The 14,944-nt window shown below is 41.2% G+C and overlaps 1 protein-coding gene across 1 annotated transcript; it reads left to right on the top strand.

The window, feature by feature from the left end:
• The first annotated feature begins 3,045 nt into the window (after positions 1–3,045).
• Positions 3,046–13,878, top strand: STRAP (serine/threonine kinase receptor associated protein). The gene is made up of 10 exons (XM_061638498.1): positions 3,046–3,375; positions 5,096–5,231; positions 5,447–5,528; positions 5,754–5,826; positions 6,739–6,835; positions 8,368–8,505; positions 9,052–9,188; positions 11,752–11,901; positions 12,666–12,731; positions 13,330–13,878. Exons 1-10 carry the CDS (start codon positions 3,264–3,266, stop codon positions 13,389–13,391), a joined length of 1,053 nt encoding a protein of 350 aa, XP_061494482.1. The 5' UTR covers positions 3,046–3,263; the 3' UTR covers positions 13,392–13,878.
• Positions 13,879–14,944: the final 1,066 nt, after the last annotated feature.

Genomic DNA, 14,944 nt, shown 5'->3' with positions numbered 1-14,944 from the left:
GTGGTGCAAATGCACCACCAGGGGTGCAGGATTGGCTTCGCTGGTATGTTTGCCCCATGCCAACCTCATCCATCCTAGTCAGCAGCAGTGACTCCCTTGCTGGGAGATCAGGTAAGTGCCTCCACTCCACCATGCTGCCCACTACTGGCAACCCTTGAAAATGGAAATGGACTGCCTTCAAGTTGATCCCAACCTATGGCGACCCTATGAATAGGGTGTTTATGGTAAGTGGTATTCAGAGGGGGTTTACCATTGCCTCCCTCTGAGGCTAGTCCTCCTCAGCTGGCTAGGGCCTGCTCAGCTTGCCATAGCTGCACAAGCCAGCCCCTTTCTTGTCCGCAACTGCCAACTAGGGGACAACAGGGCTCCTTGGGACTATGCAGCTTGCCCACGGCTGCACAGGTGGCAGGGCACGTAACCCCTGAGCCACTCACTATGGGGTGATCTTTAGCTGGCTTTTGACACCCAGGAGACATGAGCGGGGATTTGAACTCACAGATTCTGGACTCCCAGCCAAGCTACGTGGTAATAAAATCTTGAAGGATCCAGTCCTTTTCTGCATCAAATGTTAAGTCTGTATGGCTGTCTGCAAAATTATGAAGAGGAACTGTATAAAACTTGAGGTAGTCACAGTGTCATTTTTAACAGGCTGAAAGCAGCTAAATAGGTGTGGTTTTTACTATAGATCAGTGTCAACAAGGCTGATTATTTCCAGGGGTTTCTCCTTCCCTGTCTTTCAATTTGTGCTTCTGATATTATTTATGACTTCCTTTTGACAATTAGGACGTTTATAGCTCCCAAACTGGAAATCATATTGCTGCTTTGCATAGATGTCAAATGGGAGGCCAATTGCACAGGGAATTAAATTATAATTAAATTATAGGACTAATAAAGCCAAGCATTCCCAAGGAGCACACAGCTTGTCTCTGCATTACCACTGCTGCTCAAGTTGTATGGATCCCATTGCTTACTCCAAATTTTTCTACAAAGTCAACTTTGCTGACCTTGGATTTTATTATTTTCTTTCTCAGAGGATGTGCCATACAGTTTTCCATAAGTCAACCCAAGAGCCTTTTAAAAATTTAAGACAGCTCTGCTAATTAAGCCAGACACAATTATCAGATAGCACTTGAAGTCAACAAAAGTAAATGCAGAGCTTGGAAAAGTTACTTTTTTGAACTACAACTCCCTTCAGCCCCAGCCAGCATGGCCAATGGATTGGGCTGATGGGAGTTGTAGTTCAAAAAAAGTAACTTTTCCAAACTCTGATGTAAAGGACATTTGTCAAGAGGCTCAAGGGGGGAGTACTCGAAGGGAATTAAAATGCTTCCTCCTACCTGAAGACCTTTGTCTTTCAACAAGCCTTTTAAGTAGAGACCTTATCCCAGTCTGCATCTGTGTTGGAATTGCTTTTTAGAGAATTTTTAAAGTTTTTTTTAAAGATGGTTTTAAAGATGTTTTGTTTTAGTACTGTATGTTTTAAGGATGTTTTGTTGTAATGTATTTTAAAGTCTGTTTTTATGATGTTTTAGAGTGTTTTTAGTGCTTTTGTTTGGCGCCCTGAGTTCCTATTGGGAGGAACAGCAGGATATAAATCTAATAAATAAATAATACATGGATGAAATAATAGATAAATAGGTAGTGATGGGCTTTAAAAAAACCTGTTTACTTATTCACAGCACAGTGGTATAGATGTCTACTTAGAAGTCTGATTGAGTGCAAATTGAGTGGACTTACCCCCAGGTAGGTAGGTATAGGAGTGCAGCCTCAATCATTTAGTTACATTTCTCATTTCTATGAGAGCCAGTGTGGTGTAGTGGTTAAGGTGCTGGAGTATGATCTGGGAGAACAAGGGTTCGAATCCCCACACAGCCATGAAGCTTACTCGGTGACCTTGGCCAGTCACTGTCTCTCAGCCTCAGAGAAAGCGATGGTAAACCCCTTCTGAATACAGCTTACCATGAAAACCGTATTCATAGAGTTGCCATAAGTCGGGACCGACTTGAAAGCAGTCCATTTCCATTTTCCTCATTTCTATCATAATATATTTCCCTAAGGCTGTCATCACACAGTAGTTCACAGCGGCTATCTGCTGATAGGTGGCAAGTTGGGTGAGTGAGTGAAACAAGTAGGGGCGGCCACCCCTAGTACAAGAGTTAAACATCTACCTCATCCACTCAACACACAAAGATCAGTTGACAATATTAATACTTGGGGGGGGGTTGAGGAAAAGCAAGACAAAAAAAGACTGCTGACCTGTTTTAATATTACAGCCTCTGTGTTATCGTCACAACAACCCTGTGAGGTAGGTCAGGCTGAAGGGTCACTGGTTCAAGGTCTCTTTTGAGAGCTTCACAGCTGGGTAGGTATTTGAATCTGAGTTCTCTCTAGTCCTACGCTGACACCCTAATTTGTAATTGTTTTGGTTTTTTTCTTTTTATACAAATAGCCCTGCAATTTATTAATTTATTGAATTTTAATTTTTTAAATAGAGATCTACCTGCTGCACATTTTTTGTTCTTAATAAAGTGTTCACATATCCCCCCCGCCTGTAGGCTGAAATGGTATAGCCTTTCTACCACGTGACGACTCTACTCCTCATTCATTTTTATGTATCTTTTTATGTATCTTTTTATGTATCTGTACGCCGCAAACCATGTCCTGCGCTTTCAGCCTGCAGCAGAGAGTGACAGTAGATACTGAGCTGCACGCCCAATGGGAACTGATGCGCAGGGACTTTGAGGGCGTGGCCTCAGGAAGGGTCCTCATCGTAAAGAGACAGACATTGTCTCGCAAAAAGGCTGACGGAATAGAACAGAGAAAACCATCCCCAGGCAGTCGCTTTTCATTTCTTTCACTTTCTTTGCTCCACATTTGAAACTGCCAAATCAGTAGTTGCTGAACGGTCATTTATTTATTTATACATAACACACACACAGACACACACACACACACACACACGAGAGCGGGCGAAGAACCAACAGTAGATTGGGAGCGCCGCTCCAACCCTGAAACTCTATGGTGCTTTAAAGGAACCGGAAGTGTTGCTATGGTTTTCCACAACCTGGGCGGAGATTTCCGGTAGCGGCCATTTCCGCCGCCGCAGCTGCCGTCACCGGCGCCGTGTGTCCCTCCTACAGCGGCTGGAGCGTTCGCGTGGCTGTGGGAGAGTTGCGTCCCGTCATCCGCCCGCCTGCCTCCTCCTTTTCCTTCTTGTTACCCGCCTCGTCCTCAGTCCTCCGCTTCTTTCTCCTGCCGCCGCCATGGCGATGAGACAGACCCCGCTGGCGTGCTCCGGCCACACGCGGCCCGTGGTGGATTTGGCCTTCAGCGGCATCACTCCCTACGGATACTTTCTCATCAGTGCCTGCAAGGGTGAGACTTGGCGGTCCGTGAGGAGGCGGGCAGAGGCAGTGGGCGTATCCCCTCGCCCCTCTCGCTTGAGTGGTTTGTGCTCTGTAGTGGGTGGGAGGCATGGATCCTTTTGTGTATGTGTCTCTGGAAAAATTTCACGTTTGTATCTATTTATTTGAGGACCTAATAATATTCTCCTCAAGTGAGTCTTCAAACTGGAGAACAACTTTTTAAAAAAATCCTTACGTGTTAGTGGTCCTATACGCGCTTATATGGGTTCAAGCATCATTGAATAAAATGATACATGTATAGGTTTGCACTCTTTTTTTAATTGAAACATCTTTGCTGTCTCTCTTTTACTGCCTCTGTGCGGTCATCTCTTGTTATTTATTACTTCCAAATCCCTCCTCAAAACTCGCATTTTGGGGGGAAGCCTTTTGGAATAACTTTCTTGTCCAAATGCCCTGCTGTGCCAGTCTTTAGTTTTTCGGGTGGGTGTGGGTTGTAGTGTAAACTACGTTGGGATGCAACAGCAGTATTACTGTATAAATATGTGGTGAAAAAATGAATACTGTTTTGTTTAGCAAGTCCTAACCCTTTCATAAGGAAAATCCTGGGTACTTAAGCCACAATTTATTACTAGGAAAAATATGCTTAATTGATTTCAGTGGGCTTGAAGCATCCCTAACCCTGTACTGGATTGTGGTCCCTCAAGTAATGTTTCTTTGCTTGTTGCCCTTGCACAGGCACGACCATCAGAAATACACTAATTTTATAGTTGGCTCATTATATTGCAAAAGAATGTGAGCTGTAGGATGAAAGGTTTTAAATCATCCTACTGGGCAGCAGAAAGGCTCTGTTAGCTGCAAGCCAATATGGTTTTGGTTGCTATAACAACTAGTACAGTTTATTTAAAATCTTGAAAGGGGTGGAATCAGTTTTGTGTAAAGTGCAAGTGATCTTGTGCCCAGTTATTTGGAAGTAAGACTCAGTTAACACATTGGGGCTTAGATATGAATAATGTCTAGTCAGGCTGCATAGGAACTTGTTACAGTTTAAGTACCAATGAGTGGGTTCTCCCTAGGGCCTAGGTCATATCTGTGCTGGGGTAGGCAGATGTTTGCTCAATATGTTGGGGGAAATGGAGCAGGAACCTATTCTGCATTCCCCTAACCCAATAATCTACACTTAGAAGACTGAGGGACATGCCTTGTATTGAATCCCTCAACCCGAGGAAAGAGACAAGTTTCCAAGCTTTTTCCATAAATTTGTTTGCTGTTCTTCTTTAAAGGACATAGGCATAGTAAAGCAGATGATTGTTCTCCCAACTGAGGGATTATTGATGCGATCCATTATCTTGGGTTAAGTTCCCTTCAGTTCAGATCAACCTCTGATTCACCACCTGAACACGTATGTAGATCAGAAGCTAAAAGTGAATTGTCAATCCTTGGCATGATTTTGACTTGTTTCTGCCATTTATAAATAAGTGTTTGTGTATAAGCAAGCATTCTTTGATGAGTGAAGTTCATAGATCCATGGAGAAATATAGTGATTTATAAATGTCCCAAGAGAACTTGCAATAGGATTTGCCCAAACATTTTAGAATCCCTTGTTCATGTGAATTTATGCTTATCTTGCTGGATAATCTCTTCTGAATCTTGACTTCACAGATACTTTGTATGAGTATCTGATATAGGTTGTTCATAAACTAACCTCCCATGTTTTCCCTTTTTTTGTTTAGATGGCAAACCTATGCTTCGCCAGGGTGACACCGGAGACTGGATTGGGACATTTGTGGGTCACAAAGGAGCTGTATGGGGTGCCACTTTGAATAAGGATGCCACTAAAGCAGCTACAGCAGCTGCAGATTTCACTGCGTAAGTGAAGGCCCTGGATCTAACACCCAAACCTACTACATGCTTCTACTATTACTTTTGCAGCTCCTTTAATACACTTGAATTTTTTTTTTCTGGTGTCTTAAATCATAAATAGCTCAAACATTATCTAGAAAATTCTGCTGCTGTGTAAAGAATTCGTTCAAGTCTGGTATATAATTTTTGTCTCTCAATAATTGTATGTTTTTCTCTTTCAGCAAAGTGTGGGATGGTGTTTCAGGAGATGAACTGATCACCTTAGCTCACAAGCACATTGTCAAATCTGTGGACTTCACTCAGGTATGGCAAGCACTACATATTTTTGTTTCAGGGCTGAATGTCTGCCTTTGTTTGCCTGTGGTTTTCTCAAGGGCATTGTATAAACAATTCATATTCCTCATAGATTAAATTAATACTAATTTTCAAAAAACAGTTTCTAAAAGTAGCGTGGTTTAATATAACATAATATCGTAGCTCCACTGCAGTCTTGCAGATGAAAGTGACAGCTTACATTTTCTGTTACAGGACAGCAATTACCTATTGACAGGTGGGCAAGATAAGCTGTTGCGTATCTATGACTTAAGCAAACCAGAAGCAGGTGGGTTTTTACTGTTAATGAAACTTTTTTTAAAAAGATTTAAATTCTTCTACTTACAGTTACCTAAATCCTATTCTTACTATAATTCAGTGTTACATGAAGGAGCCTCTGGCTTGTGAGGGTTTTCCCCAACCCTCCAGAACAGATTTCGGGGGGCACGTGGGGATAGGAGGGGATGGCATGAGCTTATGATCCTAGCTTCCCCGCCCCCAAGTTAACACTCGCTGCTGTTCTTGCTGTGTACCTAATGAATCATAGTCAGTTGAAAATCGAAGTTGCAGCTTCTGATCTGCACAGCTGTGTTGAAGAAGAATGGGAGGACCAGATGAGTCCAAAGCACATAACACTAAACCATAGTTCAGCATTGTGTCTGATATCAGGCAATGTAAACATTTGGACCATAGTAATCTATAGTTTAATGTGATGGGAATGAGTCACAACAAGCCTCAGGCTGGTTAATCTTAACTGGTTCATTTGAAACAAGCCAACTTCAGTGATGGTCTGTAGTTGGCTTATTTCAAAATAATCATATTTAACCACTCTGGGTTTGGACAAAACAACCAGCTGTGGTCAATCAAAAATGGAACCAAAAGCTTCTGATCTCACATTTTCCCCAGAGGAAAGTGGAGAGAAAGCATGTGAGTGTGAGGTTCACTGCTGCTCATTTCTAACACAGTGAGCTTGAGAATATACACAAAAGTTGGTCCACATTGATCTTTGCAGCTCTTTGCAAATTATGAATGCTTTTCCTTGCCATCATACGACAATAAACATTCAAAGAAGCTGTAAGAGACACTCGTGTGATATTTGCTTGTATTGCCATAATGTGATTCTTGATCACAAGTCAGGTTTAGCCCAAGTGAAGGCAAGAAGAGATCTTTTTAAATAACAAAAGATATTTCCCCTATTTAGAACCTCAAATCATCAGTGGCCACACGTCTGGGATTAAAAAGGCTCTGTGGAGTAGTGATGACAAACAGATCCTTTCAGCAGATGAGAAAACTGTCAGGTAGGAAATAACAAATATCTCCTTTTCACCATCGCTGTGTTAGGTATGTATATTAGGGGTATGTGCTGCTTGTCTTCAGTATAGGGCCATCTTTTGAATTCAGATATATACACTTAGCTTTTCATCTAGTGTACTCTGTCATGTGGGTGTAAGTCTTACAGCACAATCCTGTGCATCAAGGACAAACAAACATAAAGATTGCTGGATTTACTTAATTTTTTTTTACCAGCAAAGAAAAGAGCAATGTACAAAATTGTGGCCGGGGGTAGGCAGGGCAGTGTGTACTTTGAATTAAAGGAACAGGGTGCCCCTCAATGCATGCTCAGCCCAGGAATTTATTTTACAGGCCAGAACTAAGTGCAGTCCACTTTTTCACATTCACACACACACTCCATGCTCCTGTGTTCCCCACAAGCTTCATTTCAGCAGACAAATGTAGAAAAATGTTGTTGCTGTTGACAAAACCTGTCAAATGTTTTGCAGTCTACTGTAAAAGTACCACTGCATCCTGTTCAGCCTTTGCATGTTTAAGTGCGTATAGAATTGCAGCCTTAAAATGTTACATTCTTTTCTGCATTTCATTTAATTCACTTGATGACAATTCTGATCTAACAGTCACGATAGAAAATACATTTGTTACTATAACACTGCTGTAATAGTAATATAATTACTTTCCACACTGAATAATTCTTGTATACTAGATGAAAATATGCTTTAAAATTAAATGTTTTTGGTTTTTACCTGCCACTTACTAAAACTTTAAGTTGGGTAACAACAGCATTACAACAAACCATATAATGAGACTCTCTAAGGTGTGTTTAGATAGGATCTTGGACTATTTGTGTCCTACACAGATGGTCAAGATTTCAAGGAAAGTGCTTTTCTTTAGTTTTGTCAGGCATAGGAATGTTTAGGTGGGTGGTTTCTGGAAGTTCTGCCTGTCCTGATACATTCAAAAAAGTTAAACACTTTATATGCACATGGTAAGAGTGGGACTCACCACTTCAGGCTTGGTTCTGGTTTAATTGAAAGCTTCCCTTACTGTCCGATTATCCACCAAACCTGATATCTGTGGGAGTGCTTTTTCCTCAAGAAGCTCTGTAATTCTCTTGAGCCATACTGTAAATGTCTTCTGGGAGGTTCTTCCACCCTCAGAAGTTCGGAGGGGGGAGTGGCCTGGGACTGGGCATTCTCCATGGCAGGCCCTAAGTTGTGGAATTCCCTCTCCACAAAGGTGTGTATGGCACCTTCTCTATACAGCCTTCATCATATGCTGAGGATGCACTTCTTCACCTTGTCTTTTGACGCTTGAGATGCATGTTTAGAATTGTCTCTAGTTGTGGTTGTGATTTGTTTTGAACTGTTTTTAGTGGTGTGTGTTATATTGGGGCCTACTGGTGAAGGACAGGTAATATATTTAATCATATTGGCAGTGCAGTGGAGCATTTGATCAAGAAGGGCCTGAATATCTAACCTGTAACATTGCTGTTAGGATGCACTAAGCAAATTTTATCTGTGTGCCTCCATTGCAGACTGTGGGACAGGACTACATTCACAGAAGTGAAGGCAATAAATGTTGCCATGTCTGTCAGCAGCTTGGAATATATTCCAGAAGGGGAGATAATAGTAATCACCTATGGAAGGACAATTGCATTCCATAGTGCAGAAACGTAAGTGTGTGTTTTAAAAGTGAACGTAAGAGACTAAGGCTGCAATCAATACACGCTTACCTGGGAAGTAAGTCCCATAGAACCCAATGAAGCTTACTTCTGAGTAGACATGTATTGGATGGCACTGATGACAATGTCTCAGAATAATCTAAGCAGATGAGAAGTGTGTGTATACTGCCATGCTAGATCATATATGTCCTCCCAGATTTACTTTTGCTTTGTTAAAACCATGGCCGTCCTATATGTTTAAAGTGAAATTGTAATAGCAGTAGTTATTTCCTAGTTTCAGTCCCTTCTGTTACACTGCTTACAATACAAAATATATAATCTTGATTTCTTGAGAATTTAACATCAATTTTCAGTACTAATGGCCATGTGTGTGTTTTCAGAAAGAGATTTGGCAATCCTTTTGTTGTTGAACATCCCAGATATATCTAGTAAATATGGGTGAAAATACTCTGCAAAGAATTCCCCCTTTTGTTGATCGGTATCTGGTTCTGTATAGAGTTAAGTTCTTGCTTCATGCCTTTTTCTTCCTCTCTTTAGCTTGGAACAGATAAAATCATTTGAGGCTGCTGCAACAGTCAATTCTGCATCCCTTCACCCTGAGAAAGAATGTCTAGTTGCGGGTGGTGAAGATTTTAAACTGTATAAGTATGATTATAATACTGGTGAAGAACTCGGTATGTTCCAACATGTTTTGAAATACCTCCAGAGTGCGTGTTGGTCATTTGCATTTCTGTTACAATGTAAAACCAGTTTGACTGGTGATACCAAATGTTTAAGCCTTCAGGTTTCCTTGGGATTGGTATGATAAAGAGAGTGTAACTTCCTAACTCGTTATTAGAAAGCCAGTAATGTCCCCTGTCAGGACCCCTCCCGTGGTGACTGCCTTGTCACGGTCCCACCTCAGGGTCCTTGTCTCTTAACAGTTCTCTTACCGGCTCTAGCAAAGATCTCTCAAGATCTCACTGCTAGGCAGCACCACCAGACACTCCCTGTAAAACAATATTGCCTTGAGACTGTGCCTTCGTCTCCTCCTGGCTTATTGCTAAGTTGTATCTGGGTGTACTTACAGGCCTCAACCCCCCTGTATCTTTGTGCCTATAAAGATTACAGCCCTGGGTTGCTCTGGATACCTGATGATGTTACACTATCTCTTCACCGCTGCCACCATTGATACTGTTTCCCAACCTTGGTATATGCCCTGCCTACCCTTCTGGTCTGTGAAAGGCCAGCCAAGGGTCAGGCGTTTTGGTAAACCAAGAAATATTTATATATGCAGGGAATAACAAGATTACTTAAAGGTTTAGTCAACAAGCGTGTGGTTTCATAAGATGCGTTACTCTTTGTTTCTTAGTCATCAATATCCTGCCTCACTACCCGCCTAATCCAATCCACCCAACAACCCTCTCCAAAACCAACCAACCCTCCAGAACCCTCCGAACGAACGACCTCTCAACTGTCATCCTATCATTTATACCTTCAGACACTCAAACGCTCAGCCAATCATCATACAACATTCATCAACATTCCAACCCATGTACTCTTCCCTCTCACTCAGTCTACTTACCACATATACTCTAATAAACCCACACTTACCATATTTACAGTATTATTACAGCATTGTATTTTATTCTGTATTAATATTGTATTTTATCAATTTCAATGTGTACGTCGCCTAGAGTGGCTTCGGCCAGATAGGCGACACAAAAATTAAATTTTACTTACTTACTTACTTATATATATACAGGGACATCCCATCCCATATTTCGTTCTACTTCTCTGGATCAGTGTCTGTGTGTGTAGGCTCAAATTTACCAGTTTTCTCAAGTTGTCACTGCATCTCAACTCCTGTCAGAACAAGAGGCTTTAATAAGATTAGTAAACTTTTCACTCAACTGTAATTGCTGTCTAGAAGATCACCAGAGTTGATCTTCAGACAGATACATACCATAGTCTTCCTCTGGCTGACATCCAAAAGAGAGAGACTGATGCACAGCCATCTCTTGTTAGTCTCCAATAGTTCCCTTCTGAGGTCTTTTCTCATATCCGTGTCTTTTAATCAGTGCTGGTTGATGGAAGTAATGGGGTGCAAGAGGAAGAAAAAACCAACCCTATGCGTACTATGTAGTGGGGAAGTAAGGGAAGTACAAAATGGTTGCTACTAGACACAAAGTAGATGAGCTGGTGGTGTGTTCTGACCAAGACTGCAGGAGGAAGGATGTAATAGACGGGGCAGAGCAAGGAGAAGCAAAATAGAAGAGCTAAAAGCTTTTAAAGTGGGTCAAGTGTTTGAAGGCAAAGGTGGGTCTTGGGTCATGGATTGAGCTCAAGCGATTAACCAGTTTTTTTAAACCTAGTGTTAGCTATAAAGCAAACGGGGGAACCTTTGGCCTTCCAGATGTTGCTTAACTACAATTCCCATCAGCCCAGGCAAGCATGGCCAATGGCTAGGGATGGTGGGAGTTATAGTTCACCAACATCTGGAGGGCAAAAGGTTCTCCACACCTGCTATAAAGCCTTCACAGGGTATGGAAAATGAGCAACAAAGTAGGAAGTTGCTCCTTTTTATTTCTGTGACTCTTATCAGACATAGTAGAGCTAGGAAAAAACTTGCAAGCTTTTAGATACCAACTCTGTGGCTGAGAATGTTTAACATTCTTTGCACTATGTGAGTGTGTGAGTTTCTCTGAAGTTAGGGGCAGGCGTCCTGCTGACTATGAATTGCATGTACTTCTTTTTGGTGTTTGTTTATTTATTTATTATCCCACCCTTCGTTCCAGAAGGAGCACAGGGCAGCATACAAAAACACTAAAAGCACTCTAAAACATATTAAAACAAGACAACTTAAAAAATATCTTTAAAAGCAATTCCAACACAGACACAGACTAGGATAAGGTCTCTACTTAAAAGGCTTGTTTCCATGGTAAGCGTAAAATATAGCTCAAGGAGATTTTATGGTTGCTGCAATATCGCAAAACCAATATCTATTTTCTGGTGGTAAGTCATTCCTCAAGTAGTGGAAGAGTTCTCCATTTCATACAAAGTGTAGGTGAGAGCTCCTTTCTGTTATAAATAGATGGGGCCTCATTGCTGTCATTCTATGACTTCATCTCCAGATCCCAACCCCCAAGCAAGCAAGAAGCTATTTTTCTTCTTGTATTCCTAAGGCTACATCTTAATTTGTGCGTGCATGCATGTATTGCTTGCCTGAAATTTCACTGATGTATTATTTTCCTGCAGAATCTTACAAGGGACACTTTGGGCCCATTCACTGTGTCAGATTTAGCCCAGATGGAGAGTTGTATGCTAGTGGCTCTGAGGATGGAACGCTAAGACTGTGGCAGACAACAGTAGGGAAAACATATGGTCTCTGGAAATGTGTGATCCCTGGTAAGAGAAAGTGTGTTTTACTGATGGAACAGAAGTGCACTGTAACTTATTTGTTAATGTCTTAAAATCAGACAAGTTAATTATTATAAAATTACATTAAAATATTTTCTCATTTTATTACTTGATAACATGGTGACATCTGACTGAATTGCACACTAGTGCAACATCACTTAACTACAGTGGTTAAGGCCTACTTGTCACTGACATTGAAAATGTCTGGACTCTCCCTCTTCAGACAGGCGTGGGCCCTCATGGCATGAGCTCTGTGCAAAAAAAAAATGAAATAAATCCTCTGCGCACACAAAACAATCTAGTAGGAGAGAAAGCTAGGTAAAACGTAATGTCTGTGGATATTTTTTGCATGGATCAGCATTGATTGATATGTGAGCCCCAGTTTCAATCTGAACGAAGAGGGTACACTATGGACCCAACTTTACTACCTTAGAATTACTACCTAATTCATTTTTGTAGCTGAATAACTCTTTTTTTTCTGCTACTGTTGGCCTTCTAAAATTGGAAGGTGATGCAAAACTACATTTTGTTCATATTGGTGAGTTACTTGAAATCGGCTCATAATACGGGACAGGGTTCTTATAAGGGAAAACTGCACTGGTATGTTCAACCAGTTGGCAAATCATATCAAAGCAATGGTGGAAATTACCCAGTGAATTGCAGAGTTCATCTAGCTCTGCAGCAGACTTTTACAATAAGGTTTGGCATGTTTTAAGTTTGTGAAAAGAGGGCTTTCTTTTCTTTCTCTGCAGAAGAAGAAGGCGGAGAGCTGACTAAATCAAAGGTCAACCTTCCGGGAACTGCAGAGGAAGACCTAGGTAATGAGCTGACGGCTGTCATGGAGTCTGGCCAGAGTAATTTAGATAACGGCTTCAGCATATGTTGAACTGTGTAGTGTAATAATTCAAACCAGGACAAGGAAATATTAGGAACTGGTATGAGATGTTCAAGCCCTGCAAAAGTCGTAGGATCAGATCCCCTTCCCTGTGCTTAGCAGATTATGTTGTATCTTTGGAACTGTTTTAAAAGCCAAGTGAAAGAGCACAAAGAAGACCCTTTTCAAGAGTGGTTAGCAGACAAGCAGCTAGCTTCTTGTGAGTCAAGCTGGTTCCAAGGGCTGCGTGACAGCCTTGCTGTGGCTGGGAGTGGCAGCAAGATGGTTTCCCTCCAGTTTGATGGCAAACGGGGGCTGATGTGTACCAGATGCTGCTGCTGTGGCTAAAACAGCATTGCTAGAGCTTTGATCAGGCTGCACTTAATGAGTGCAATACTCTTTATGTATAGAAGAACAGAGTATTTGAAATGTCATGATGGAATGCTTGAATAAAGCAGATTAATTCATCTTTTTAAGTGGCCTCTGCTTAAAAATGTATTATGTTGATGTTTTCTTTCTTCTCCGACTCCTCGACTTGGCAGAAGACCTTGGCTCCGAAAACTCAGACTCCATCTACAGCACAACTCCTGAAGTTAAGGCTTGAGCTTCCCAGCTGTCAATGGCAACACATGGACATTTTGAGACTAAATCAAGAAAGCAGCGGTATGCAGCAGCCTCCCAGGGTACATACTGTACCCCACGGCAAAGATGGGCAGTAATTGATGAGAATGTATTGGAACTGACTGTCTTTCAAGAGAGCTGAGAGTATTGAATGAGACGAGCAGTAACCGTTTGGGGCTATCAGACTAGCACCACTGCCTGTTGTATGTCTGATAGTAACATGGCAGCTGAGACCCAGTTTCTCCAACTGTGGTTAACTTGTTGTAGTGTTAATTATTGAGGAGATATGTAATGGCTTCTAGTAGAGTGTGTTCTCTGAAAGTGGGAAGGATTTGCAAAAGATGGGGTTATGTGGTAAAATAACGGATTTTTCCCCTTTTGTTGTACATCACATCTAAATATGTTTCCAACCATCTAAATAAATAAAATGCCTCTACAACACTCCAAAGAGAGCTCATAAAATATGCAAACTAACTCATCTGTTTCCTAACATGTTGATAATTTTTGAGGTTTTAATGAGATGAGAGGGCTAAGATTGGTTGAGTTCTTACACTAAGGTGGCTGAATTTGCTACTGTTTCAGGCTTGTATTCCCCCCCAAAAAAACGTTTTTTATTAAAAACCTCTCTCTAAAATAACAGGTGAAAGATCCCAGTGTTATAACTGCCATGATTATACATGATACATCTGGAAACAGTTCATGTAATTCTTGAATTTGAAACAAGTAAAAATGCAGACAAGATGCAGTCTTCAATCTTAAATTTCCCCCTGTAGTATCAGCTAAGCCTTTCTACACAACAAATAGGTTTTGTTTTTACCATGGATCTTTTGTGTCTGCATCAGATTATGCATATGGTGTATAGGAATAAAGTTTGCTTTGTGGGGGTCATCTGAATTGGTTGGAGAATAAATATAAAGATGAGCCTTTGATAGATATGATAATGGCATGGTCCTAATGTGTTCAGAATCCTTCCTGTACTTGTGGCTGAAATTGTACATTTCAGGAATAACAGCCTAATCTTCTAGAATGATTCCATTTTGATAAGGTTTTCTTTAAGTGTGTTTAAATGGATAAGTGGGAAGCAAGAAAGTCAAATATAGCATTATGTAGTAGTGTCTCTTTGAATACAGTAATCTACCATAATCCTTTCTTTTCAGTTAAATACTCTTAATTTTAAGGAATGCCGTAGCAGACGAAGGTGTGGAAAAGATGGAAAAGGTGAAAACACAACTTGAGAATGTATAATTATGGAACTCTGGACTTCAGGGCCTGCTCAAGAGTTTGTAAGGGTAGAGTTATCTAAGCAGGTAACTCAGAGGGTGTAGCTCTTGCTGACTTGTACCCCCGTGGCAGTGGATGACATGTGGGGTGGAAAACAAGTGTCAAAGGAAAAGGTAGCCAAGTCTCCCTCTTATGTTGGTTTTCTATGGCTATTTCATCCTTTTTCTCATGGAAGGTATTGTAATACACAGTGAGTTATCCCAGCCAGCATGGCCAAGGATGCTTGTCTAGAAGCCTCTGGAGAGAGTTCCCCAT

Source organism: Rhineura floridana, chromosome 8, assembly GCF_030035675.1.
Source record: "Rhineura floridana isolate rRhiFlo1 chromosome 8, rRhiFlo1.hap2, whole genome shotgun sequence".
Taxonomy (NCBI): Eukaryota; Metazoa; Chordata; class Lepidosauria; order Squamata; family Rhineuridae; genus Rhineura; species Rhineura floridana.
The sequence above is the reverse complement of the archived record's forward strand: the minus strand, read 5'-3'. Positions and strand labels throughout refer to the sequence as shown.

Coding starts and splice junctions, on each gene's coding strand:
- STRAP (XM_061638498.1), top strand. CDS start 3,264: ATGGCGATGAGACAGACCCCGCTGGCGTGCTCCGGCCACACGCGGCCC. Junction 9,189..11,751: donor TAATACTGGTGAAGAACTCG/GTATGTTCCAAC, acceptor ATTTTCCTGCAG/AATCTTACAAGGGACACTTT. Junction 11,902..12,665: donor CTGGAAATGTGTGATCCCTG/GTAAGAGAAAGT, acceptor CTTTCTCTGCAG/AAGAAGAAGGCGGAGAGCTG.